General features: G+C 38.8%; 1 protein-coding gene across 2 annotated transcripts in view; it reads left to right on the forward strand.

Moving 5' to 3' along the window:
* LOC126325742 (putative ATP-dependent RNA helicase TDRD12) overlaps positions 1-27,052 on the forward strand; it is a 445,014-nt gene that overhangs the window by 113,689 nt on the left and 304,273 nt on the right. For both annotated transcript variants that reach the window (XM_049995275.1, XM_049995276.1), the window contains exon 6: positions 41-1,122. In XM_049995275.1, coding sequence (XP_049851232.1) covers positions 41-1,122 — 1,082 coding nt within the window. The remainder of the gene's footprint in view (positions 1-40; positions 1,123-27,052) is intronic.

Below are 27,052 nucleotides of genomic sequence, written 5' to 3' on the forward strand. Positions count from 1 at the left end.
ATATGACAATTGATGTAATGTTTCACTTTGAATTTCACAGGAAGTACACACTAGTTCCAGTTCACAGTCTGCTACTGCAGAGTGCATGGAAGTTCATAAGCAAAAGAGGCAATTTTCCTCTGTTGGAAATGAAGCTTTCTGTTCTGTTTCTTCAAACAAAGAATTGGAGGAAGAGGCTTGTAAAAGGAAGCAACAAGTTTATTCAAATCTTTTAGATTTTTTGAAAGAATATTCACGGAACAAGAATCGGGAGAAGAAGGAACTGATTGTTTGTAAAAATAGAAAGCATAAAGCTTCTGATGAGCAATTAGGTGCATTGGATACATCAAGTTTAGGGAAGCATGATATTGAGGTTGAAAATGTAGGCAACAGTGTTAAAGTAAACAGCCCTCTACAACAGATCCCAAAGACTGTGAATCCTCCAGAATTCAGTACATTCATTCCAGTGGGTGCCGAAACAAAGGTCAGTGAAACACCTTGTCTCGTTAGGAGTGTAAAAAACTTATCGCTTTCCTTTTCTGAAAAGTTAAATGCAGGTGTTACTTCAGTTGATCAGTTGCAACTTGTGAAACCGGTATCGGCCAATGGTAGAACAAAAATGGAAAATAACAGTTTACTTGATTTCTTTCAAAAAAATTATCAGAAGAAAAACAGCCTCTCCCAGAAAGCTGTCGATGCGACAGGAACTAAAGAAACTGATGCAACTCAACTGCCACAAAATATGAAAGACTTCAGTGATGATGAAACAATAACTGAGACTATTTCATCTGTTGCTACACCACAAACTGACTCAGTTAATTGCAATGATGAAGTATCATGTAGCAAAAAAAAAGCAGATCAAGTTGCTGCACATGTATTAATAACAGAGGTAGAAAATAGGGGCACTACTGACTGCTCATCAGATAAAATGAATGGTGAGAACATATCACTCTTAGATTTTCTGTTGAAAAACAAGAGCAGTAAATGTGGGCAACCAAACAATTCACAACAGTCAGCGTGTGTTGTGCACACTACTCAACATGATCATCAAAGAGAGAGCCAAGGTTTGAGTGAATTGCAAAATACTAGTCAGTTACCTGCTACCAACAACAGAAGTAAGCTGCCCAAAGGAAATGTGGAAATGTGAGTATCAAAACTGGAAGTGTGTCAACCAGTATTTCTTTCCCAGAAAACTGTATTTTTTTCTGAGCAAGTATGAGCTCATTTTTTAAGTTTGTGTGGTTTATGGGTCCTTTGTGAAACTACTGATTGTAAATATTTTGAAGTGAATTCAGAGATATTAAGTGCAGGATTATGGTGCCTTTTTCACTTTAATATTATTTTTAAGAGGTTTTAAAAGTACTGAAAAGGGACTGTGCGAAAGCATCTTGTAATCTTTTTGTTTTCTGTTGTAAGATAGCTGCCAGTGTGGTATTATAGATGGGCTAAGATTACATCTTTAGAGTATACACAACACAGAATTTCCATTGTTTTTCCTTAGAGTATAAGGGACTTGTGATAGTGTCAATCATTAATGCACGCTCTTTTCTCAGTTATTTATTTTTATTATTTCCCCAAGGGGTATTCTTAAAGACATTCTCTGAGAATTAATCTACATATTGGACAGGTATCTTTGGAGATTGCAATTTGTTTCTTATTTATAATTTACCACCAGAAATACCAGGTTTTCATGAGATAAATAGATTTGAATCTACAGAATACACATGCGGTAGTAATTGCCAAACTGTAGGATGTGTAGCCTACAAATACCTTCATATTCCAAATATTTGAATGTATAACACTGTAGTCACTTCCAAGCTGTGTGTCATCTCAGATTATTCCCACAGAAATTATAGTCTTATGGTATTTTATAAGGCACGTAGGCAAAACAAGCGCATAAGCTCTAAGTGAAGGAATAGCATTTTCACAATGAGCGTCCTTTCTACTCCCTGCCTCTTCTCAATGTCTAGCATTTGCAGCACTATTTATAGTCACTTAACTTACAACTATGTGCCTGCAGGCAACACTATTTCTTGTCAATCTTTTCTTCAACAATATGAAGTCCCTCCCCCCCCCCTCTCTCTCTCCCTCCCTCTGTGTGTGTGTGTGTGTGTGTGTGTGTGTGTGTGTGTGTGTGTGTGTGTGTGTGTGTGTGTGTGTGTGCGTGCGTGCGTGCGTGCGCATGCCCTCTACTTTTTTTGCCTAACACATTTATGTACTTAACAAGAAAGGTCAGTTGAGAAAAGGGTTCCATATTTATTTTGATTCATTCCTATTTCCAGTCCCAGAGACTGGAGGTAGAAATATCAATCATCAGTTTACTGTTGAAAGATTTTCTCTGGGGATTCCTGCCCAGTGATATTATGTTTTCAAGTTTCATTAGTATTTTACAAGTTCTTAATAAGTTTAAATCTATTTTCACGGGCATATGAGTGACATAAGGGAATTAAAGTGGTAATTTAATAACTTAAAGAAGTTGCAACATAAATTAAAAGTATTTCTGTAATTACTGCAAGGATAGTCAGCACCACTGATGGAAATGTACTTGCTGGATCTGTGAACACTTAGTTCAAGAGAAGATTCCTGTCATCTGATGAGAGTGAAAAATGAGTATAGAAAATACTGGTGCTACCATTACTCATGACAATCACAAAAAATATGTTTACATTTGCTTCTGTAGCTTAAGTGTAGATGAAATAAAATACAAACAATAGGACAACAAATAACTGATGGAGTGAATGTCAAGCTCACTGCACTGAACCAGTGTCTCAGTTGTAAGGGAGATGAGGGATGGCGGGAGGGGGGTGGGGTGGGGGGAGAAGGGAGCTTGCTTACTATACTTTGTATTGCATGTGTTACTCTTGGTGCATGATTGCATGATTGAGGTTGCTCCCACCACCAAATCACCCTCTTTCTGTTTCACTTGCAGTCTGTTACTATTTCTTCTAATTTTCTTTACTTGTAGCTTGTATGTAGCTCCTGGTAGAGGACTCTGATCTTCTGTGAACTTATATTTGACCTTTTCATCTTGTGACATGCTCCAACTGCCACACTCTGTGCAATGCTTTTCAGTATATACCTTTTCTTTACTGTTAATAATATTTGGTGGTTCATGTGTGGTATGTAAGCAGTTATTTGTAGACTGCTCTTTGTGAACCATTAATAATAGACATTAATTAATATTGTTAAAAATGCAAACACTTATCATTGTTAAGGCATTACGTTTTTAGGTATTTAGGACTGATACCTTTGTATTTTTCATAGTATGGTTATCACTACACTTCAGTCTTTTTTTAGAAAGGTGTAGAACATCATCTGAAAATAGTTTCATTTGTCATAACTGATTGAAACATCCTTGTAGAATGCTCATTTTCCTTTATGACAGGCTGTACTAACTCGAGTGCTGCCCGACAGGCAGCCAGGCACTCGGGAAAACCGGTGAGCAGGGATGGGCAAGTAGCTGACATGTTAACAGTAGTGCATGTAGTCATACTGCCCTGGCCGAACACCCGTGAGCAGTGGTGGCCAAGTGACTCGCACATGTGCAGAACCTGTGCAGTAGGACCACTTGGCAACTAGCCCATACTACCTTCACTTGCCTATGAGCAAACTGAATAGTGTCCTGTGGCACTCCTGCTCTATGGGACAGCACTGGAACAGCCAGCTTCTAATGTGTCATTTCATATTAGTTTACTTATCCCATGGTTTGTGGCTGACAACAGATCCTGCAATACGTGACCTGCTGTATTTTTAGATATTGAATATGATAAAAAGTGTCATTGTAATACAGGAATTTCCATGATCAATTTTCTTTTCTGCAGCAGAGTGTGTGCTGATACGAAACATCCTGGCAGATTAAAATTGTGCCACACCGATAATTAAACTCGGGATCTTTGCCCTTTGTGGGCAAGTTCTCTACCAACTGAGCTACCCAAGCGCAACACGTGACCTGTGCTCACAGCCTTACTTCGCCCAGTACTTCATCTCCCATTTTCCAAACTTCACAGAAGTATGAATGAGGTACTAGCAGAAGTAAAGCTATGAGGAGGGGTTGATAGGCGTGCTTGGGTAGCTCAGTTACTAGAGCACTTGCTTATGTAAGGTAAAGGTAAGTCTCAGTGCGGCACACAGTTTTGATCTGCCAGAAAGTTTCATAGGAGTTTCTACATTTGTTGCTTTTATCTTAAAGAAAATATGTTTTTATGATACTGTTTAGTATAGGAAGTTAAACAAAAAGTAGAAATGTAAGCAATCTCAAAACTTTGAATGGTGTGTGATTGAAGTTTCTGCGTCTGCCTTAATATCCTAAGAGCAGTTTGATTGAGGTAATTAAGTGTGCATTGGTACTCTGTTTCTATTGAGTGTGCCTAAAGTAACTTCCACTTTTAGAGAGAATACGTTCTCATTTTGAAGGACAGCAAAAATCATACATAGCTGCTTGAAAAATTTAATTTACTTTTAGAGTGGAACATGCACAATCCAATATTTGACAGTTAGTTTTGGAGGTACCATCAAGTAGTGGTCATTGTGGATGACAAGCCTTGACAGGTGGGTTAGTAGTGACTATCTGTGCTCTTCATATGTGTTCTAATAAACAAATAGTATATATAGTTAATGGTGAACACCAGATGTATGGTGCATTTCTATGCAATTGTATGCTGCACTACAGCTGTGTTTGGTTTGTAATGCCCACATATATTTGATGATGTGACAGCAGTTGTGACCTCAGATGGATTCTGTAACATGTTACTGAATGTTTGATGGTCAAAATTGCGTGAAACTGAAGAGAGTATATTGTTTCAACTATATGGAGCCACAGCAAATATCTATCACTCGCTATTCCTAATTGTTGAAATCTTTTCCCTGGGTATCTGGTATATTTTTTTAAAAAACCCACTGGGGAAAATTGATGTTCATATATCATCGGTGAACTAAGGAAGATGAAAGATTAGATTTTAAAGTCTTGCTGACAGTGAAGTTATTAGAGGCAGAGCACAAGCTAGGATTTACCAGTATCATGAAGTAAATTTGCATCTCATGTGAACATTTGTCTTAAACAGTTTAGGGATATCAAGGAAAGTCTATATCTGGACTGCTGGACAGAGATTTGTACACTGCTCTTGCTGAACATGAGACTAATGCTTTAACCACTGTGCAAGCTGACTCGGTGATAAGTAATTACTAAAATTATTTAACAATTACAGGAGACAATGTGATGAAAATTTGTCACCAGCCTGCCTGAATAATATACAGTTAAATAAATTTGCTGTATAAGTTCTGCAGTGTGTTCTCAAATAAAACTTCCACTTGAGAGATTTTATGTTTTAGAATTATGGAATGATTTTTATGGCCCTTCAAATTTTGGTTTATTCCTCCACATGTGGAACTGACCTCTGCTACCTCACATGGAGAGTTATTTTCCAGTCATAATATTAAAGTATAATAACGGGTTCATTCTGATCACCTTTCTTCCTTCCTTCCCATTCAGAGTGCTAATTCTCACTTTTTATGTTGCACATGATTTGGAACAGATGGCAAAGGAGGTAAACCCAGTGTTTGAGTTTTTATTTACTGGTTGTAAATATATTAAAGCTGAAAATAAATCTTCAGGAATGAGGAAAAATAGCGATAAAAATCTCTATCTCATTGGAATATCAACAAAGTAAGAAAAGATAGGCAAATCAGTGCTTCAGCATTTCGGTGAGTGGTGTCCTTTAATCCAGAAATATTTATGTTGTAGAAGACTACCCTAAAACAAATACTAAAGTGCTTATGATTATGACCAAATATTCAATAGATGGCTGAAACTATGGGTAGCCTACATCATAATAATACTGAATCAGTTGCAGAACATGTTCTCTAGTGACTAACTTTAAGTGTACGTATTTCATTTTGCATGAGGAGGCTGTAAAATATACTGCAGATATGGGAACACTAATTTGGAAATACGTTTTGAAAGATCAGTCCATGAAAACTATTCAGCCATGTCAGTAAGCATAACCTGCTACTGGAGATTCCCCAGTTTGACCAACTTCAGTGATAATATGTTATGAAACAGTTTCACAAACCCGTAACGAGACTAACCAGCCATTCCTGTAACTGATCAACACAATGGAACATTGGCATGGTTTTGACGCTCTTCATGCAGATTATTGTTCTCTAGCCATTATGTGCTAATGTTTTGTATATAACTTTCTATAACAATTTTTAAAACATTTTCTGTTGGTCCCTCCTTTGTGTGGCAGGTACATTGGGTTTCCTGAACATGACATTGTTCATAACGTATCCATTTGTTTGTTACAGAACAGTGTGCTTGCATTTAATGAATACAGGTGTAGGTGGATGGAGTTGTTATACACAATTTGGTCAAAGCTGGTGTTGGCTTTGCAGTAATTGAATACACTGAGGATAGATAAGCACAGAAAGATGTTGGACATATCACAGTGTTGTTCTTTCTTTAGTAATGCCTTTTTTGCACCAGATAAGAAAATTTGTAAATTCTGTAGAACAGCTGAACTCTACCATTCTGTAAAGGATATGGGTGGTACGTTAGGATAAAATTTATGTGATTTATTTTACGAGCCAATAATTGAATTGAATAAATATTAGCATGCAACTTGCATGCCATTGCAATTTCATATTTGTGTAGAGAGTATTGGACCTGGAAACATTGTAAAGATAGGTTGTGGAAAGATACCAGTTTTGTGCTGGTGTTTGTGATAGCTCCCTGATGTGATCTGGTTCTATGTTTGGTGGAAATAAGGAGCTGTCTCAGTAGGAGTAAAAGTTTTTGATAGAGGTGCAAAGGCAATATATCCCTGCAACTTTTTAGAGACATGTTTGTGCCATGCTTCTTTTATTTTGATAATATATGTGTACGAGCCTGAACAGTCATTAAAGGTGGAAGTATTAGCTTTGACCAGTTGGGCCTTCAAATGGCACCTCTGTGCAAGGAAGTATAAGATATGTGAAACATAAACTGCAGTCAAATTCCTTCAGTCTCTGAGAAGCTCAATACTCTCCCTGCACACAATTGAACAACAATGGTCTCTTGTATCAAATGCAGTTTGGAGATTGAACAGGTTCGAACAGAAATCCACAGAAATGCATACTAAAATTCACATCTAGATGCTGTCCACCAAAATGACCTCAGTCAGTAGTGAACTATAAGATTTTTACAGAACATCCACATCATGAGCTTATGTTAAAAAGGCCTGCAGTCTTGTTAATAGAAGACTGTTCTGTGTTCTGGTTGTTGTAGTTATTGTCACCAGTCCAATCACTACTTTTACAAAGCCATGTACAGCCATTTGAAGAAGAATCTGTGTACTATACGCAAGCCTTTATCTTACCCAACCCCCCCCCCCCGCTCATACCAACCCTCCCCCTCATCCCAGCCCACCCCCTCGTCCCAACCCTCCCCTTTCCCCCCTATTCCCAACCTCCCCCTCCCCCCCAAACCTCCCCCTCCCCCCCAAACCTCCCCCTCCCCCCAAACCTCCCGCTCCCCCCAAACCTCCCCCCCAAACCTCCCCCTCCCCCCAAACCTCCCCCTCCCCCCAAACAGCCCCCTCCCCCTCGTCACGACCCTCCCCCTCGTCACGACCCTCCCCCTCGTCACGACCCTCCCCCTCGTCACGACCCTCCCCCTCGTCACGACCCTCCCCCTCGTCCCGACCCTCCCCCTCGTCCCGACCCTCCCCCCTTGTGTCCTCCCCCTGCCCCCACTCTCCCTCTCCCCCTGCCCCCACTCTCCCTCTCCCCCTGCCCCCACTCCCACTCTCCCTCTCCCCCTGCCCCCACTCCCACTCTCCCTCTCCCCCTGCCCCCACTCTCCCTCTCCTCCTGCCCCCACTCTCCCTCTTACGCTTACCCCTGCCCCTACCTTCAGAAAATACTTACAAAAACTAATTTTTATTCTGTGTCAACAGTGTCTATTTTTCAGAAATGTGTTTTGCTGTTACCAGTCTGTATTTTATATCCTCTTCACTTTGGCCATTATAAGTATTTTGCTGCCCAAATAGCGAGACATTCCTGTTATTTCTAGTGCCTCGGTTCTTAATTTTATTCAGCTACCATTGCCTACTGACTCAATCCACAAGTTGAACAAAGTTGTAGATGCGCTACAATGATGTATCATTCTCTTCTCAATTCCTGGTTGTGTTCCTCAGCCTTCAACTCTTGTAATTGCAGTCTGGTTTCTGTAGAAATTGTAGGCAAGCTTTTGCTCCTGGCATTTTGTTCTTGCTACTTTCAGAATTTCTGGGATAATATCCTAGTCAATATAGTCACAAGCTTAAAGTCCTAGGGTCAGTATTATACCACTTGTTTCTGCATTTCACCAGAATTGAAACTAATCGTCCCTGAGATCAGTTTGTGCCAGTCTTTCCATTGTTCTGTAAGTAGTGTGTCAATGTTACACAACTGCGTCATATTATGGTTCAGTAATAGTCACACTTGTCAAGACCAGTCTTCTTTCAAATTGGAATTATTACATCCTTCTTGAGGAGTGAGGTTTTTTTCCCCCAAACCGCATATGTACTGCACACTGGGTGGAATATTTTTGTGATGGTCTGTTCTCTCAAGTGTTTTAATGATTCTGAGGGAATGTTATATACTCCAGGTGCTCTGTCAAGTTGTTCTTGTAGTGCGTCATCTCTCAACTATTCTCCATTCACTTCCTATTCCTGTTTTATAATATTGTCTGTAAGTTCACTTGTGTTTCCGTTCTATATCTCCCTTCATGTTTCAGTTTTCCCTGCTGTGTTTGGTACTGCCTTGCCATCTTAGCTCTTGATATTCATACAGCTGTTTCTCTTTTCTCCAAAGATTTCTTTAATTTTCGTATAAATGCCATATATCTATCAGAGCTGCAAAATACTAACGCGAATTCTTTACAGACGAATGGAAAAACTAGTAGAAGCCGACCTCGGGGAAGATCAGTTTGGATTCCGTAGAAATGTTGGAACATGTGAGGTAATACTGACCTTACGACTTATCTTAGAAGAAAGATTAAGGAAAGGCAAACCTACGTTTCTAGCATTTGTAGACTTAGAGAAAGCTTTTGACAATGTTGACTGGAATACTCTCTTTCAAATTCTAAAGGTGACAGGGATAAAATACAGGGAGCGAAAGGCTATTTACAATTTGTACAGAAACCAGATGGCAGTTATAAGAGTCGAGGGACATGAAAGGGAAGCAGTGGTTGGGAAGGGAGTAAGACAGGGTTGCAACCTCTCCCCGATGTTATTCAATCTGTATATTGAGCAAGTACTAAAGGAAACAAAAGAAAAATTCGGAGTAGGTATTAAAATCCATGGAGAAGAAATAAAAACATTGAGGTTCGCCAATGACACTGTAATTCTGTCAGAGACAGCAAAGGACTTGGAAGAGCAGTTTAATGGAATGGGCAGTGTCTCGAAAGGAGGATATAAGATGAACATTAACAAAAGCAAAACGACTATAATGGAATGTAGTTAAATTAAGTTGGGTGATGCTGAGGGAATTAGATTAGGAAATGAGACAATTAAAGTAGTAAAGGAGTTTTGCTATTTGGGGAGCAAAGTAACTGATGCTGGTCGAAGTAGAGAGAATATAGAATGTAGACTGGCAATGGCAAGGAAAGCGTTTCTGAAGAAGAGAAATTTGTTAACATCGAGTATTGATTTAAGTGTCAGGAAGTCATTTCTGAATGTGTTTGTATGGAGTGTAGCCATGTATGGAAGTGAAACATGGACGATAAATAGTTTGGACAAGAAGAGAATAGAAGCTTTCAAAATGTGGTGCCACAGAATAATGCTGAGCATTAGATGGGTAGATCACATAACTAATGGAGGTATTGAACAGAATTGGGGAGGAGTTTGTGGCACAACTTGACAAGAAGAAGGGACCGGTTGGTAGGACATGTTCTGAGGCATTAAGGGATCACACATTTAGCATTGGAGGGCGGTGTGGAGGGTAAAAATCGCAAAGGGAGACCAAGAGATGAATACACTAAGCAGACTCAGAAGGATGTAGGTTGCAGTAAGTATTGAGAGATTAAGAAGCTTGCAGAGGATAGAGTAGCATGGAGAGCTGCATCAAACCAATCTCAGGACTGAAGACAACAACAACAACAACAACAATCTATCATTCCCATAGTAATGCATGCTTCTACAGCTTCGCATTTCTGCTCTCTCTAGTCCTACTTTTTCATTTTCACACCCTGTCAGTCTGATTTTTTAGACATTTATATTCTCTTTTCTCTGCTCTACACGGTGCTTTCTAAATTTTTCATCAGTTAAATTCCATATCTTGTGTGATATCTTAGAATTTTTACTGGGCCTTGTCTGTACACCTTGAATCCGTTTATATGTGGTTTACAGTTTGAAATTCTGGTGTATAACCATAGTAAATATTTTGCTTACTCTACAGTTTGCAAGAATAGTTATAATATTGTCTGAATGCTACTTGAGAAGCCATCCCAGCACTTGCACTGGCCTCCTAAATCAAAGTTGACTGACTTGGGAAGTATCTATAGTTTTCTTGGTCTTCCATATGAAACAGCTATTAAGAAATAGTTTCTAATTCAATCAGTATTTCTTGTAATTAATGGCATTTGTAGTACAAGTGCATGTGATAAATTGGATGTTATTTTACTGTAATTGTGGTTTTATGATAATTGCTTCCAGCAAAGAAACCCAATTTAATTTAAGTACATGATGTGTTTGATTTTTCTTTTCCCAGTTGTCTTATTCTTCTCTGTGTGGTTTGTATTCTGCTGTGTTACCAAAATTTAATTAGTTCTGCTATTTATATTGTCCACAAATGATTTTGGCTGCCAATTTTCTAAGTGTAAACCCACATTATATAGGGGGCTTCTTTCAGTTTCCAGTAGCCAGTTGGCCATAACATTCATTGAGAGTACAAGGATGAAATATTTGTTTGGTGGGTCTTTACTGCTGTTTGTCCTGAGAATGCCAGTGTAATGTTCATTTTCCTGATTTCTATTGAATAGCCTAAAACATTTTGTCAGGATTTTTGTTTCTGGGTCTTTAGTTCTTTAATTGAAGATGTATGTATTGTTGTAAGGTCTCAAGTTTTACCTTCTGGAATACTGATGTCTTACAAAAAAATTTCCAGGTGATTCTGTAGGCTGTCTGTAAGTAGTTCATGAATAAATGTCCCTCTTGATCATGTATACTATACCATTCAGAGTGACCAGTTTTGGTTTACTGCCATCATAAAACATTGTGTGACAAAAATACTTTCAATTGGCTGAGGGTTGAATTTTCTTATAAAGATTCAATGTTTTTGAATAAGTAGTTGAATTTATGATTTTGAGATACACCAAATTTAGTCCTCATGGCCATTCCATTGGCAGTTTGCAAGAAAATGCTTCCATATATAGTTTTTGTATTTATTTATGTATTTTTTATAGTATGAGATATCAGAAATTAGGTTTTAGGTTCATATATTTTTTAATTTCCACCCACTTTTCTTGTGTATCACAATCATAAAATCATGAAATGGATTCGGAGTTTCCATTATGTGTCATCATCAGTTCATATGTTACTATGTGCTCAGTATGCCCAAGTATCACTACTTGTGATAGCGGACAGCCCATCACTACTCCATCTGTTTGTAGTAGTTCCCATCAAACAGAAAGAATGTTGACATAAGTACAAATTCGAAAACTTTTGTTACTGTTGGTCTGAATTTTTCTCCTATGAGGCTTAGGGAGTCTCTTAAAGGTACACTAGTAAAGAGGGATACCACGTCAAAGCTCACTGTGAGGTCTTCTTACAACAACTGGCAGATAAAACGCACCTTAAGACCGAAGAGGACGATACCGCAGCCTTCCGAGGACAAAGACAAACTGGTTGTGACAGCAACCATTCCATATGTCGGGAACACATTGGCAAAGATCGGCAGAATACTCAGAAAATATAATGTCAAGTGCATGGTTCGCCCTCAATCCAGAACGAAAACATTATTAGGATCAGTCAAGGATGACTTAGGACCCCAGAAACCGGGAGTGTATAGCATCCCTTGCCACTGCAGGAAAATTTATATAGGCCAGACCATCCGGATGGTACAGGAGAGATGTAGTGAACATAAACGCCACACAGACAACACACAGCCCACCAAGTCCGCCGTGACAGAGCACTGCATCTCACATCGACATGACATGAACTACGATGGCACAAAGGTGTTACAGCAATTGAACAGCTTCTGGGATTGTCTCATCAAAGAGGCAGTGGAGATCCGGCTGCATGACGAACTAATAAATAAAGACATCATTTTCCAGTTAAGCAAAGCCTGGGATCCGGCTTTGAGTATGATTAAAACACAATGGCAGTCCACACAGAAATCCACTCCTGACAGGACACCTGAAGAAGAAGAAGAAGAAGAAGCATTGTCACGACGACGACAGAGTTCCGCAAGCGGCCGTAGATGCGGAAGGACTGCGGCCTATAATCTGTCGCGGGGCGCCGCGATTCCCTCACAATCCAGCACTGCCCTTCTCCCACCACCAGCTGTGGGCCGCTCGGAAGCACCCAGACAGAGGCTGCGGGCGAGGGATGGAGATTATATAAAGTTGGCATCCATTAGAGATCAATCAGACCCCAAAAACGCCTAAAGATGGCAAAAAGTCGGCTTGCTGAAATATTGTGCCTTTTGGACGATGCTACCCGGCTGAATACCCGAGAAATTTTTAAGATTTCTGCACGGCGGGAAAACCTCAGATCCCGTCATCAAACTTACCACCCATGTAACAAGGTGCATAGTATGTGAACCAAATGTAAAAATCCTCCATAAATTTCTTGCACCCCATCTCTAACTGACATCTTCTGTATGAGATCTCCCTTTTTCGTGCTAACCCCCCCCCCCCCCCCAATCACCAACTGTGCACCCCACATGCATGTGTTAGAAGGGCATGCAGTAGCTCTTCTTCTTCTTCTTTTTCTTCTTTTTTATATACACCTCATCCAGTTTCATTGCCATCTTTGTTTCCCTTTTTCCAGCATCAGACCAGATTGGGACATTCGTGGTATGTCTGCACTTTGCTCTGTTTTTCCACCATTCTTTTATAACTGTTTTGTTCCAGTCCAGATTCCTTGTTCTTAAACTTGTGTTTATTGAATCAATCCATCTAGCTCGAGGGCCCTCTTGCTCAAGCTTGATCTCCATCATTCGTTTTGGTCTTCTTCTATCTTCCATAATGTTTGTGTCCAAACAATTTTAATGTGTTCTTCTCAGTTCTCCCATTTTACTTTTCCACTCCAACTTCATTCTTAACATCTTCACTTCTCACTCAGTCTCTCCTCATTTTCCCTAACACTGGCTTGGATTCTCCTCTCATCTCTCTTTGTCAATGTCCAGGTCTCCAATGCATATGTCAGTATGGGTTTAAAGCACAGCTTGTACAGCACTTTCTTACACTTCATTGGCACCTCATTTCTCTGTACTAAGCCATTCACACACTGATAACTTACGTTGCGATATTGTATCCTTTTCCTAACTTTTGCATTGGCATTTTCCATTATCGCACTTGCTAGGTATTTAAAGTTATCCACAGTTTCAATATGCTGCTCTTGAATATTAATTTGTCCCTTGGATTTTTTGTCACCTTTGGTTAGCACTATAGTCTTGCTTTTTCTCCGCATTGCATTTCATTAAATATCTCTCAATTTTTTTGTTTCCATTGTTTGGTCTCTCAATTTTTTTCATTTAAGGGATCTGTTTTTTCTTGTACCTCCTTACTGTTGGTTCCCCACCTCATGAAATCAGTAGCAAATAGCAATAACTTAATTTCCCTTCCTCTGTGAGCTTCTTTTCTCTCTCACACAACTTAATCCATCACCATTATAGATAATAATAGTGACATCACAGTTTCTTGTCCCAACCCTGTAACATTCCTAAACCAATCTTTTCTGGACACAGCTGAAGTTTCTGTCATACATTTCTTAAAGGATGTAAATTGTTTGATTTTAAACTTTGATTCTCTCCTTTTTCTGGGGACGTTATTGTCAGCCTTCACTAAGTCAAGAAGTGTCATCACCAGTTATTTCCCATGCTCCCAATGACTTTCCCTCAACTGTCTCTTATTAAAGATTTGGTCCACTATTGATCTACCACATTAAAAGACATACTGCTTCTCTTCTAACTGACCTTCTACTTTTTCCCTCAATCCACTCCATTATGTTTGCTACTTGTTATGCGAGTGCAATCCGTCGATAGTTATCATATACTTCTCTGTCTCCCTTCTTGACCACTGGAACTATTACTCCCTTTCCTTACTCTCCAGGCACACATTTCTGAGTCCATATACATCTTATCAATCCATATAACCATTGCAGACCAGTAGATCCTTTTGCCTCTATTAAATGCACCCTTATTTTATCTGTACCAGGTGCCTCTCCTCTCCTATTTTCATTCTTCTCAGTGCTTGTTCTACTTCTAACATTGTAATTCCTTTCTCTTCTTCCAGGCCCAGGTCCCCGTGCTGTACTTCCAGTCTCTTTTCAGTGCTGTTTTTTACTTTTGGTACTTTGTCGAAGTACTCTTTCCACCTTTTCCTTATTTCTTCTGGTTATGTTATTAGCTTTCCATTTTCCCCTTTCAACAGCTTTGTGTAAGTGCTTTCTTTCCTCTTATTCCTCGTGAATCCATACAGCATCCTTTTATCCCCAGTATCATCATTTCCTAGCTCTGTTGTGAATGCCTCCCAGGTGCTCTCCTTTTCTTCTGCTACCACTTTCTTACCCTTCTATTTACTTTTACTGTCTTCTTTTTTATTTATGTTGCCTTCTTGCCATACTTTCTTCTTTTCTTTTAGTGCCTGCTTTGCCTGATTCCATCATGGTGTATCTGTTTTCTTTGTGCTCCCGGACATTCTGACACATGTGTTCTCTGCAGAGCTTACAAATGCCCTTTGAATTTATCCCATTCATCTTCCTAACTTCCACATTCAGTCTTTGAGATTTTGAGCTTAAACAACTCCCTGAATTTTTGTTATATCATCCTACCCTCTTTTTATCTTTTCTGCCTATCTGCCTTTATTCCATCTGTTTTACCCATCCTCATCTTTGCCACTATTACTCGATAATCCCCATCAAAAGCTTCTCCTGGGAGTGCAGTAACATCCGTCAAATGTCTATGATTCCCCTTTTCCAAAAAAAGTAGTCTGTGACTATCTTTGCCTTGTCCTACTCTCTCTCCACTTATATCTTATTATGTCTTACATCTTAATAATAAAGAACAAATGTGTTAAAACTTCATGCATGCTGCAGTATTTTTGAAGCATCTTAGTGTTTATGATGTCATATCTCTTGAATTATTTGTCCTACAATAATATATTTGCGTAAGTGCATTCAGTGGCATTTGCAGATACTGTCTGTGAAATATGTTGTGAATAGAGTTAGTAGCAAAGAAGTAATAAATTTAAACATCATGCATGATGTGGCACTGTTTTGCACCTTTCAGTGTTTTGTGACATGATACCTTCTAAACTACGTGCAGTATCATAATATAACATTTTGTGTGCATTTAGTGGCATATGTGGATACTGTCTACAAAATTTTCTTTGAATACAGTTTGTAGCACAAAAGTAACACATTTAAATGTCATGCATGATGTGGCAGTGTATGTGGTATGTGTATCAAGTTTGGTTGAAATTAATCCAATGGTTTAGGAGGAGATGTAGAACGTACATACATAAATTTTTATAATATGTATTCATAATGAAAATAATAAAAAATGATGATGATGATGATGATGATGATGATGATACATTAGAGGATGTAATGATGATGAATCAAGAGTCTACTTAATTTTTTTACATGTCAACGAACCGGAAGTAATTTCTGGATGGTTTAAGTCAAGGCAATTATTTGAAGACAGATATGATGAAGGCTTTCTTACACGAGATGATTTTTGCACTATTAGTCTGTCATAAACACTGGGTCTTACATAGAGACATAGAGCCTCACAGTATAAGAGTAGACGGAAATGGGAGATAAAAAACAGCAGACTTTGGTTTGGGCTGAGTGATTGGTTTACCTCTAGGGCATTTATTCATGAAATTGTAACAATGTGATACTGAGCTCCTGACAAGTTCCTTAGGGCAAACAAGTATTGTTGCCCAATACACATTAGTCAATTGGTTGCATTAAAAAAACTAGCAGAAGAAATATGGTCAAGTGTTACCTAGTTACTGGATTATAAACCAACTTTTCTTCAGTGGGTATAATGTAACTACGTAAAGATCATTCATGAAAATGGATTGGACTTACCTTAAATGCCACTCCCATGCTCTGGGCCTAGTCTCGCAAGTAGTTACGAAGGAGGAGGGAGAGAAGTAAGAACCTCATCAAAAAAACCTGGATCCATCTGGCTTTGGATGGTAACACCCTGTAAGGCCCCTTGCCAGGGTAAAAGGTGAAGACAGTCAATGGATATGGAAGCAAAAGAGAATACAAACATCTCAATGATGGAAAAAGTGCAAGAATTGTCTTCGTACTGTATTACGTGTGGCGTCTGTTCTTCACAGGAGGGACTACAAAATGTGTCTGTTCTCCATGTTAACAGTGGCCTAAATCTGTGCTGGCAGTAGCTCTAAAGAGCCTTCGGGAATGGTGACCTGATAGTAGTAATAATAACATACATTTGGAATGGTACTTGAAAATCAGGCTCAGGAAAGATTGGTGCATAACCTGCAGGCAACATGCATTCTTGGAGTTTTGAGGGACCTATGAGAAGGGAGTGACTAATCACCAACGCGTTGGAGGTGGACATAATTAATGTGATGACAATGACTGAGAAGGCAGAAAGACTGATAGATTTCATGGAGACTGAGAATGTAGAAATGTTAGTACTTAGTGAGGTCAGCTGGGAGGAAAGAGGAAAATGAGGACAGAATGCATTCTTTATTGGGGTGGCAGACAAGAGGCAAAAAATGAAGTGAGTATAATAGTAAAACCGACCCTAGAACACCATGTGGAAGCAGTCGAATACACAAGTGACACGATGATGAAGATTCGGCTAAGGACATGTAATGGAGTGAATGACTTCATCCAAGTATAAGCACCACAAACAGGAAATAAGGAGGAGAACATGAGGAATTCGTAGAGAAATTAGTGAATAGAATTAAGGGTGTGGAAGCAATACTGAAGGTGACTTAAATGTACATATGGGAAAGGGAAGAATAGAGAACAAAGAGATAGTTGGTTCCATTTGTCTTCTTTTAATAGTGTTCTACTGCCACAATGAATCATTGATTTCCTGTAAAGCTACTTAATTTTTTGTCCTCTGTGTCCATGTTATCTACAGCATCCACTTACAGCTTTACATGCTAAATGCCTAAACTCATCTTTTTTCAGCTTTGCACAGAGTTCATGCATCATTCTCATCTTCCAAGGTATTTACTGGCCTTAAGCACCAATTTTATTTGAAGCAGTAAGGTCTTTTACTTTATAAAATGCTAATTTATTTTTGTATATGTGGCTTTCACCACTCACAACTGACGTAACTCTGCTTCCCAAATAGCCTAACTCTTGGAGTTAAGTCCTTTCCATGAGTTAAGATATGAGTCTTGATTTTTTATTTAATTTTTTATTCGTCTCCAAGAATGTAGGGTTTCCTAAAATCTCATGAAAACCTGCCTCAAAAATGGTAAGAAAGTGAGCATTTATTTATTTATTTATTTATTTTTAATTAAAGGCTGGAATGTATGAATATTTGTACATCCCCTGTGTAGAAACAGTGACATTGAATAAGGCTGTTCTGTGGAATAGCTGAAGTAAGGGTCTGGAGATTGTCAGTTCTCGCACCTTTCCTGTTCGTGTTTGTAACTGTCATTGGTGGCTTTTCTGTTATCATGTGACAATAAAGGTGTACTATTGTCACAGAGTAATTTCAAGTACAGCTACCATCCAGGTAACACCATAAAACACAACAATTACAAAAACAAATGCCTCTCTCCAACACATCTGCTGTATACATACCCCACAAACCACCATATGGCAAATGGCGGGGAGGGTACATTTGTACCACTGCTAGTCATTCTCTTTCCTGTTCCACTTGCAAAGGGAGTGAGTGAAGAAAACTGACTATAGGGTTCTATATGAGGCCTTATTTCTCTTGTTTTGTATTTGCGGTTCTTGAATGAGATGTACGTTGGTGGCAGTAGAGTTGTTCTGAAGTTTTTCACAAATGATGGTTCCCTAAACTTTCTCAGTAATCTTTTGCAAAAAGAATCTATTCTTCCCTCCAGAGATTTCCATTTGAGATCATGGGACGGTACTGTAATACTCATGTGTTGGTTGAATATGTTAGTAACAAAGCTAGCAGCACATTTCTGAATTGCTTCAATGCCTTACTTTAATCTCACCTGTCGATAATTCCAGACACTCACGCAGTACTCGAGAGTGGGTGGCAAAGGTGTTTGTACCCAATCTGCTATGTAGATCAGCTACACTTTCCTAGAATTCTTCCGGTAAACTGAAGTCAACCACTCATCTTCCATACAACTGACTGTACATGCTCGTTCCGTGTGTGAGTAAGAATTGTATGAATTATGTGTGCAAGGTTTTCTCCATTCATTTTCTGCAATTTGGTAACTATGGAGTTCTGTTAATATTGAGTTCATGTATTATTTTCTAAACATTGCTGGGGTAGATAATTCTATATCTCGGCTTGTTTAATATTTTTCTAAGGTGGATTGATTTTTGAGGTGTTTGAAATGTTTTCCAAATTACTTGGCAAGCGACCAAAATTTATGTTACTATTTGCTTATTTTGGCGTATCTCAACATTTAAAATATCTCCTGGATGCTTAATATTTTGAGAAAGCTTCTTTAAATAATCTGTTAAAGTATCGGTACCATATATCTAAAAATTGTGTCTGGTTTGTGATAGTTATTGTAGAATTTTTATGTTTGGCTGCTTTTTTTTTTTTTTTTTTTTTTTTTTTTTTTTTTTTTTTTAAGTTTCTCAGTTTAAGTGAATGAATGCCACTGTTGATCATTTTTATGAATATTTCTCGTAATCTTTCTTCCTAGGTGTGAGAAATGATTACAACCTTGTATATAACATGTGCCCTACTCTGACAACTGGAGAGGAGCCATGTCATTATTACTTTGTCTTAAAGTTTGAGCTGAGTTCCTAAATTGTAGTGTTATGTTTATAATAGAAATTAATCTTATCTGACAAAAAGCTAGATCCATAATTCCTGTTATTGTACCGCCTATACAAAGAAGACTCTTGATTAACTGTCTCTGGTACAATTGAGTAAGACACAGAACTTCCAAAATATTTGTGTAGTGTTACAGAATATAGATATTAAATGTACTTAGATTGTGTCAAATACCAGGGGAATAGGCAAATGAGGTGTTACTGAAAGGAGACACAGATTGCTCATTGTTGCAAGCATGCATTAACTGTCCAGAACAATAATTACTTTCGAGCAGAAAATGTCCTGTTTTCCTGGAAGAGACAGTTACGAATGTTACTAAGTGTGTATAAATGAGAGTGATAGTTGTATGACTACATATGGGCTCCAAAACTCACATTATCACCTGAATATGTAAAGTGACTGTATTGAAGATCAACACGCCATTGGAGGTACTTGGCAGTGGGTTCATATACTTGTTCCTCTTCTTATAAGTGTTAATATATAGCTTGCTTTCTGCAGTATCTAGAACTGCTGCCAAACTTTTTAAGATGCTACTGAAATTGCCAAAACTGAAGAATGGAATTATTGTCAGGTTAACCATGATATACCATAGAGCCGTTGAACAAAAAATTGTGCTCATTGTTTGGAAGAAGCCATAGCTCACATCCCTCTACAAGAAGGGCAGTAGAAGTGATCTGAATTATTGTTATAAATACTTAGCACGTGGTCTTTTTACACACAAGTAATTTTTTAATTAATATAGATTAAAATAAATTTCCCGCTGTTCATTTTGGACTGAGATCTTAGGTACAACAGCACTTTGCTACAAAGTTTAAAGGGAAGTCATAATGTTATGCACATTATCCAACATCATGTCTTTACTAACTGGTTTCTTGCAGAGTTGGATTGTTTTAGTGGAACACACTTCCAAGGCCTTGGCTTTAGTACATTGTAGCTTGTTGCGTTAGAACTCCGTACCTTGTAACATATGGCTAAGCAATTCAAATTAGTGTAATGTTTGATCATTGGAGTACATATATCAGCTTCCTAAATTTTCTTTTGACAAAAGAAATTCAATTAGTAATGGGTGAAGAGGGGAACTGGAATCAAAGTAGAATGCTGTATGAGGAACTCATTGTAAAAATTTGTAGGCATAGATGGAATCAAAGTCATGATGTTACTTTTGCAGATGTCAGGTGGTACCTCTTACAAGAGACCAGTTCTTCCATTATTCAATTTCAGTTCCATTATTTAATGTGTTGTCGATATGTAAGTGAACACGTTATCATCACAATGTAAAATGTGAAATTGATTGTGTGGTCTATTGTGAGTTATAGTTTTGTTGTAAGCTACACATTGCATGTGTAATGTTGTCATTAAGACAAATCTGAATTATTTTCTCAGTTGAGAATAAACAATTCTGGCAGGAAATTTCTCAACCTTACTAGCAGAGATCATGCTGATGATATAGGAGGAAAGGAAATACCAATGATAAATGAGAGAGAAAGAAATGAAATATCGCAATTGAATTGCTAAAGACCACCACAAGGACTAAGTTTGACATGTGTTATTTGATGAAAGATAGTGACACCCATAAACCAGAATTGTTGACTGTGTGAAGTATTCCATTGAAAGAAAAGATAATGCAGTAATAAAACACCTATAAGCATAAAAATTTGCAGTTGCATTATCAGTTTTGTATTTTTACTGTGTAGGTAATTCTGTTCACAACTGACTTGTAATATGTGGAGATCTCCAGGAGAGTGTAATGCTGTACAAATGTACTAAGAGAGACATTTGGGGCTCTAACTGGATTAAAAAAGTTATTTACCATTTTGTCCTCTCTTTTTCTTAAATAATGCAGAAAATTTCGCAAAAAAGTTGTAAAGTAATAATTTAAATTTTTTTCTCTAAGTATCTGCCACACAGCGCTGTAAATTAATGCATAATGATATGTTGATTAATGCTTGTAAGCTACCTTCCAGAGCAGAAATAATTGCATGAGACAGAGTCAGCAAATAAGGTGAATGTAGACAAGTCATCAGAGTCTGTTGTCTGAAAAACGGAAAAATGCTTAATTTTAAATAAGATTTGCTAGTTTTAATTTTTTTGCTCAAATGAAACTAAAAGTGTATGGCTCAACATGTACACTGTATGAAAGTATCTTTATCAACCATGGCTCGTCTTTAAGACAACCAGTTCTGTTTTCAGCCCGTAATTGCTATTGATAGTTTGTTTCAATTTTTTTTAGAATGTCACTTCACCTTATTTATTGACCACTCTTCATAAGGAAAATATATTATTTAATTTAACAGTAGAACATGGAACAAAATGAAACACTGTGACAGCTAAAAACCACATTTAAAGTCAAGACGCAGTTGAATCTGCCACAGAGACTTAGCCCTTGTATCTTTCCCCTAGTTACTTAGAATTAAACAATTTGGTGTGCCATTTAATCCATGATGTTATTTTATTTATAGGCTTTACATGTGATTATTACATTCAAAGCTTTAATAAAGTAATTTTTATTGTCGTGGCAGTGAATAAAATGTCTAGCATAAACAAGTCAGTGTTATTGTTGACTGTGTTTATTTAGCACTGATTCAGAATTAAATAAAGTGGATGCTTTGCAACCATTTGTTATTTTTATGCTGACCATCTAGAGTCTGAATTTCAGCATTGTTCTGGGTAAATGGTTACACAAAGAGAGAAACTGGAAAAGCTTTCAGGTACCATCGATGATAGGTACATCAGGAATTGGCAGAAAGGGCCAAGCTAACTGCTTTCCTTCCATGTTATGGAGCAACGAGTAGCAAGACAGTATGTGTGCTGGAGAGACATGAACTATGAGCAGTGTTCCAGCCTGCCTCCAAGATATGAAATACGTTACAGCCTGTTAAAGACAACATAGGTCTTTGGAGTTCCTGGTGTGTATGGTGTCCTCTGTGGAAGTGATTGTATTTACATAGGTCAAGCTATTTGCACTGTGCTAAGTGTTGTGCAGAGCACCTACAACTTATTAAACAAAGAGAAATTGAGAAGTCGGCCATGGGTAAACATTGCCTAGAAACTGGACATGGAATACAATTTGAAAAGATGTCAGTTTAGAATTCTGTTATAAAAGAAGTAGCCAAAATTAGAATAAACAGTGACAATTTTAACAGAGACCAGGGATACACACCTAGTAGGTCATGGGGACGGGCTTCGGCCATCAAGCGAAAGCAAATACTGAGGCCTGACGCTTGTAGGAAGGCAGAAGCAGCAGTTTTGAATGTGGCACCAGCCCCTTGCACCACTTGACGTGTAGGTCCCATGGCAGGATGGAGCTGCTACGAGCTGCCCAACTTGCCTTCTGCATGTGTGTCACTTCGGCTCTTTCTGGAAGATTCCGGATGCTGCTATTGCATCTATGTAAGCAGAACATTGTGCCAACGCAGACACTCAGTGGTTTTAACTATGATGGTGGTGGTGGTGGTGGTGAAGGCAACTATTGCAAGCTTGTTATTCAGAGTAAATACTATACTTGTCTCTATTTGAAAAATTGACAGTTATTTTGTACTTCGTGTTGCTGGAGTCTATATTTTCAAATGTGATGCAAAGTCACTGCCTAATCAGCTATGCCCAGTCATGGAGACCGAGTGAGATGGCACAGTGATTAGCACTTTGGACTTGCATTCAGGACAACCCATGTATGGCCATCCAGATGTAGGCTTCCTGTGATTTCCCTACATCACTTCAGGTAAATGCTTGGACAGTTCCTTTGAAAGGGCACGGTCAATTTCCTTCCCCATCCTCTGCACAATCAGAGCTTGTGCTTCATCTCTAATGACCTCGATGTTGACGGGATGTGAAACCCAATCCTCCTTCCTTCCTCCATCCAGTCATATTCCCAATAGAACAATCAGAAAGTTCCTATTTTTCTGTCCATCAGGTTGTACGAAACCTCACACTTCAAATGCTTGTGAATGTGTTCATCCAGCACATGTACCAGAATACTTGAGTTAGAACTTCTACTTCACATTTTAATTCCTTTGTGACATACTCAAAATGTCCTATCTCATTTGCTACTCTTGATGCCAAGCCTTTGTGCCATAAAAACCAGAAAGTTTGTCTGCCGTCGAAGTTATAGACAGTGAAACTGTAATTCCATATTGCTATGTGTAGGAAGACACTGAGTTGTACACATGAAGCATTTGATGTAACCCAAAATGTTAACTTTCTTCGTGCATCACCTTTTCACATATCAGTATCTTGCAGCCTTCTTTAACATTATGTGTCTGTAGAGGTACCTTATTTTGGCCAATTTTGCACTTAACACAATTGTATAGCAAAAACTGATATCCGAAGGTGTTCTTACTGGAAAAATGAACCAGCTCCCAGTCTAATTTACCGGTATACTCTGTAAACTTTTTCAGCAGATGTATAATTTGATTTCTGATTACAGATCTCAGCGTAGAAGGTATTCATAGGAAAACAACAGTCATTAATAAATCTATGGCAATAACTTCTACAGCTTCCATTGTAAAATACACAAGAATTTAATTGTTGCTTATTTTTCACAAAATTTTATTTATGTGGTCAAAGTTTCTTGTTAAAGCCCATTTTCTAATGGTACTGCTGGAAATATGTTAAACAAGTCTTGGGGTGTACCTCAAAACAAAGAGTGTAGCCTACCTTGAGACAAGGAATCTACAACCAACAAAAAATTAAGAGCTAATTAAAACTAAATGATGGTCTTGTAGTATACAAGGTGTCCCAGAAATAATTCCGACAAACTTCTAGGGCAGGTGAGGTGCATCATGATGATTGAGAATTGCGTAGCAACCCCTGGCCGCTAACATCTGGCGTAACTGATAGCGGAAGTCGAAGGTCGTAAAGGAAACAAGAGTGATTAATTTGCAACTTTTATTGGATATAATGAGTATATGTAATATACGACATGAGCACAGCTCTGATGTTACAACAGATGCTCGATGTTTGCACCAGCAGACACCACGCATGCCTGACACCGATGGAGCATTGACTGTTGTACATGATCGAACACACCAAGAGTTTGTTGATTGTAGCATGTGTGCAGACAATTCTTGTGATGTGATTCATTTCAGACTCCACAGGATCACAATACATAAGAAATTTCATGGCTCCCCACAGAGAGAAATTGAGGTTTGATAAATTTGATGAGCTTGGGGGCCAGGGAACGGGTGTGCAACAGCCAGTCATCGATGACGTGTTCACATGCCTATGAACAGCCAATCCAAAATGAGCAGGGCAATTGCTGTTACATCTTCAAAATCAGGAAGAACCTTGTCCAGAAAGGCCTGATAATTCTTGATGGTCAAGCAGAATGGTAAAAACCCACAGCCTGTCTAAATAGTTGCCAGCCATACCTTCCTAATCATTAACTTTGAGGCAATGTTTTGATGCATGGTGCTGCACACCATGAGGTTTCTCATGCTCACAATTGCTAATTGTAGTGATACACCATCCCTAGTGAATGTGGCCTCAACAGTGAACAATACATAAGTGGGGAAATTCACATCTCAGCCACTTTATTGCAGAAACCACTGTGCAAACTGCACATATGCAGGATGGTCATCGGTGTGCAATAACTGCACTCTTTGGAGACAAGAAGCATGTAAGGTGTTCAAAACACACTGGACACTGCTATGAGACATTCTAATGTCTGATGCTAAAGCACATATGCTGGTACTTGGATAAGTATCCACAGCACCATGCAGACTTCCTTCCTGAACAACTGAATGCATCGATCAAGGCCTGCGCCACTCAGTAGCCCCGTCACTTTCTAATGAATTGAACTCTCACAAATTTCAGTGCAAACATGCAGACAAACTGTGGTGTGGTTGATGTCTGTTGAGGGAATGTTCTAGATAAATGTGCTCAGCACCTGCACTGCACTCAGCTATTCCATACATTAAGTGCATGTCTGCAAGCTCACCATTCGTATACGTTCCCTTGCTCCTTGTATTCTGGCAGCACTCAGATGAGGAAGTCCTCACATTCCCCTCCAGTACTCTCATGTACAGCACAACCTAGCAGCATACAACAAAGTTTGTGGGCATGGGTAGCCATGCAATTATCAATCCTTATGATGTGCCCCACCTCTCCTAGAAGTTTGCTGCATGATTTCTGGGACACCTTGTATAAGAAAGAAATAAAGTGGTGTGAGATGTTGAGGGATAACTTCCAACTTACAGGATGAATATGGTGCTTCTCACAGCACAATCAATATTGGCAGTAGGGTCCTGTTTATTACACAACAGAGTATTTTACTAATATTCACAGTATTTAAAGATGGAGTTTTGGTGCCAGTTGCATAACTAAGTAACACAGACTGTTTGTGAGGTGGAAAGATAAAAATGTATTGAAGTAGGTGGTATCTGCACTATCTGATCAAAAATATCTGGACACTTATTAGTGGACATTAAAATGTGGTGTGCTCACCTTCACCTTTATGATGGCGTGAACTCTGCTGGGGACATATTGTTGCACCCCAACACAGGTCCAAGCGATCAATATAGTGTTTGTGTAGTCTACACGGGGCAGTCAGGGTGTTGATGACAATATTGTTCTATTGTGCTTTCCCATAATTAATCTCTATAATGGAGTTGAGAGGGAGTGGAACCTTCTTGGTTCTTGTAGGGTTGGTGCTAGGAACAGAGAAGGATCTTTGACAGGGCTGATCTGCCAAAGTGATATGATATGAATTATTTAAACAAGTTTATTTACTGTTAAACATATTTATATGTGAGATGTCTCACCAACAAATGGGCTTCCTATTATCAGTAGACAAGAGCCACTTGGCTTCTTGTTCTAATTGCTATTAAATGCAGTACCTGGGGTGCCTAACTCAGAGAAACGTGCAATAGTTGCCCCTTGTTCTTCATCTGCTGAAAAAATTGCGATTGCGCCTAACTACTAACTTCCATGGTCACATGGCCAAATTATTATAGCACTGGCCGCTGACCTAATTCACAAGAGATGAGTACTATGCAACTACTTGTTGCTACTAGCAAGTGTGGCCTGCTACCCTGCTATCTGAGGCAGAGACATCCTGTCTCTGTTCAAAACTATTCGGTGGTACTTACGTCACTTTTGTCAGACAGTTGTAAGTTTGCTGCATCTCTATCAGTTGTTGTTGTGCCCCCGGATTAATACTCAATGTCACTGGCTCCTGCCTCAGCTTCACAGGCTGATTACTGCATGTATATTTTGTTGGTACGCTCACAGTCTTATTTGATACTGGCTATGGCTGCTCTTTCATATGCTTATTGGGGGTCTGTTTCACTCAGTTATTATAGCACACAACTCTCTTCATTGTCTTTCTGGCATGCTAGGAACATTTTGTCTAATAGACAAGGCTCGAACCAGAATTTTTCCTATCATGAGTGTGGCCTCAGACCTTCACCTTCTTGGCATTGTGACAAGTGCTATCCATGTGCTAGTGCCTTGGCTGACCTTCAAGTCATAACTTGGTGAGCAGCTGGTTCCAAACGTATTGTCTTTTCCAAATGTCCTACTCACCATTATGTCACCTCACAGTGCATCCAGGTGTGCCTGCCAATAACTTTTGTCTGAATCTCTTTCTTATAATATGACATGTAACTAAAATAATTTCCAGTCACAACAGCTTTCATTGTGTTTTTTGTGGAGGAATGGCAGCCCATTCTTCCTAAAGAACCAAACTAGAGAAGATAGTGATGTTGGATGCTGAGGTCTGGAGTGAAGTCACCATTCTGACTGACACCCTGGTTTTGCTGTGGTGGTTCCTTTGTGTTTACACTTCACAATGTCATCGCCAATAGTCAACTTGGACAGCTTTGGAAGGGTTGAAAGGTTTTTGATGGATTTGTTACTCAGATGATATCCAATGACTAGTCCATGTCCGAAGCCACTGAAT

The sequence above is a fragment of the Schistocerca gregaria genome, chromosome 2 (genome assembly GCF_023897955.1).
Source record: "Schistocerca gregaria isolate iqSchGreg1 chromosome 2, iqSchGreg1.2, whole genome shotgun sequence".
Lineage (NCBI taxonomy): Eukaryota > Metazoa > Arthropoda > Insecta > Orthoptera > Acrididae > Schistocerca > Schistocerca gregaria.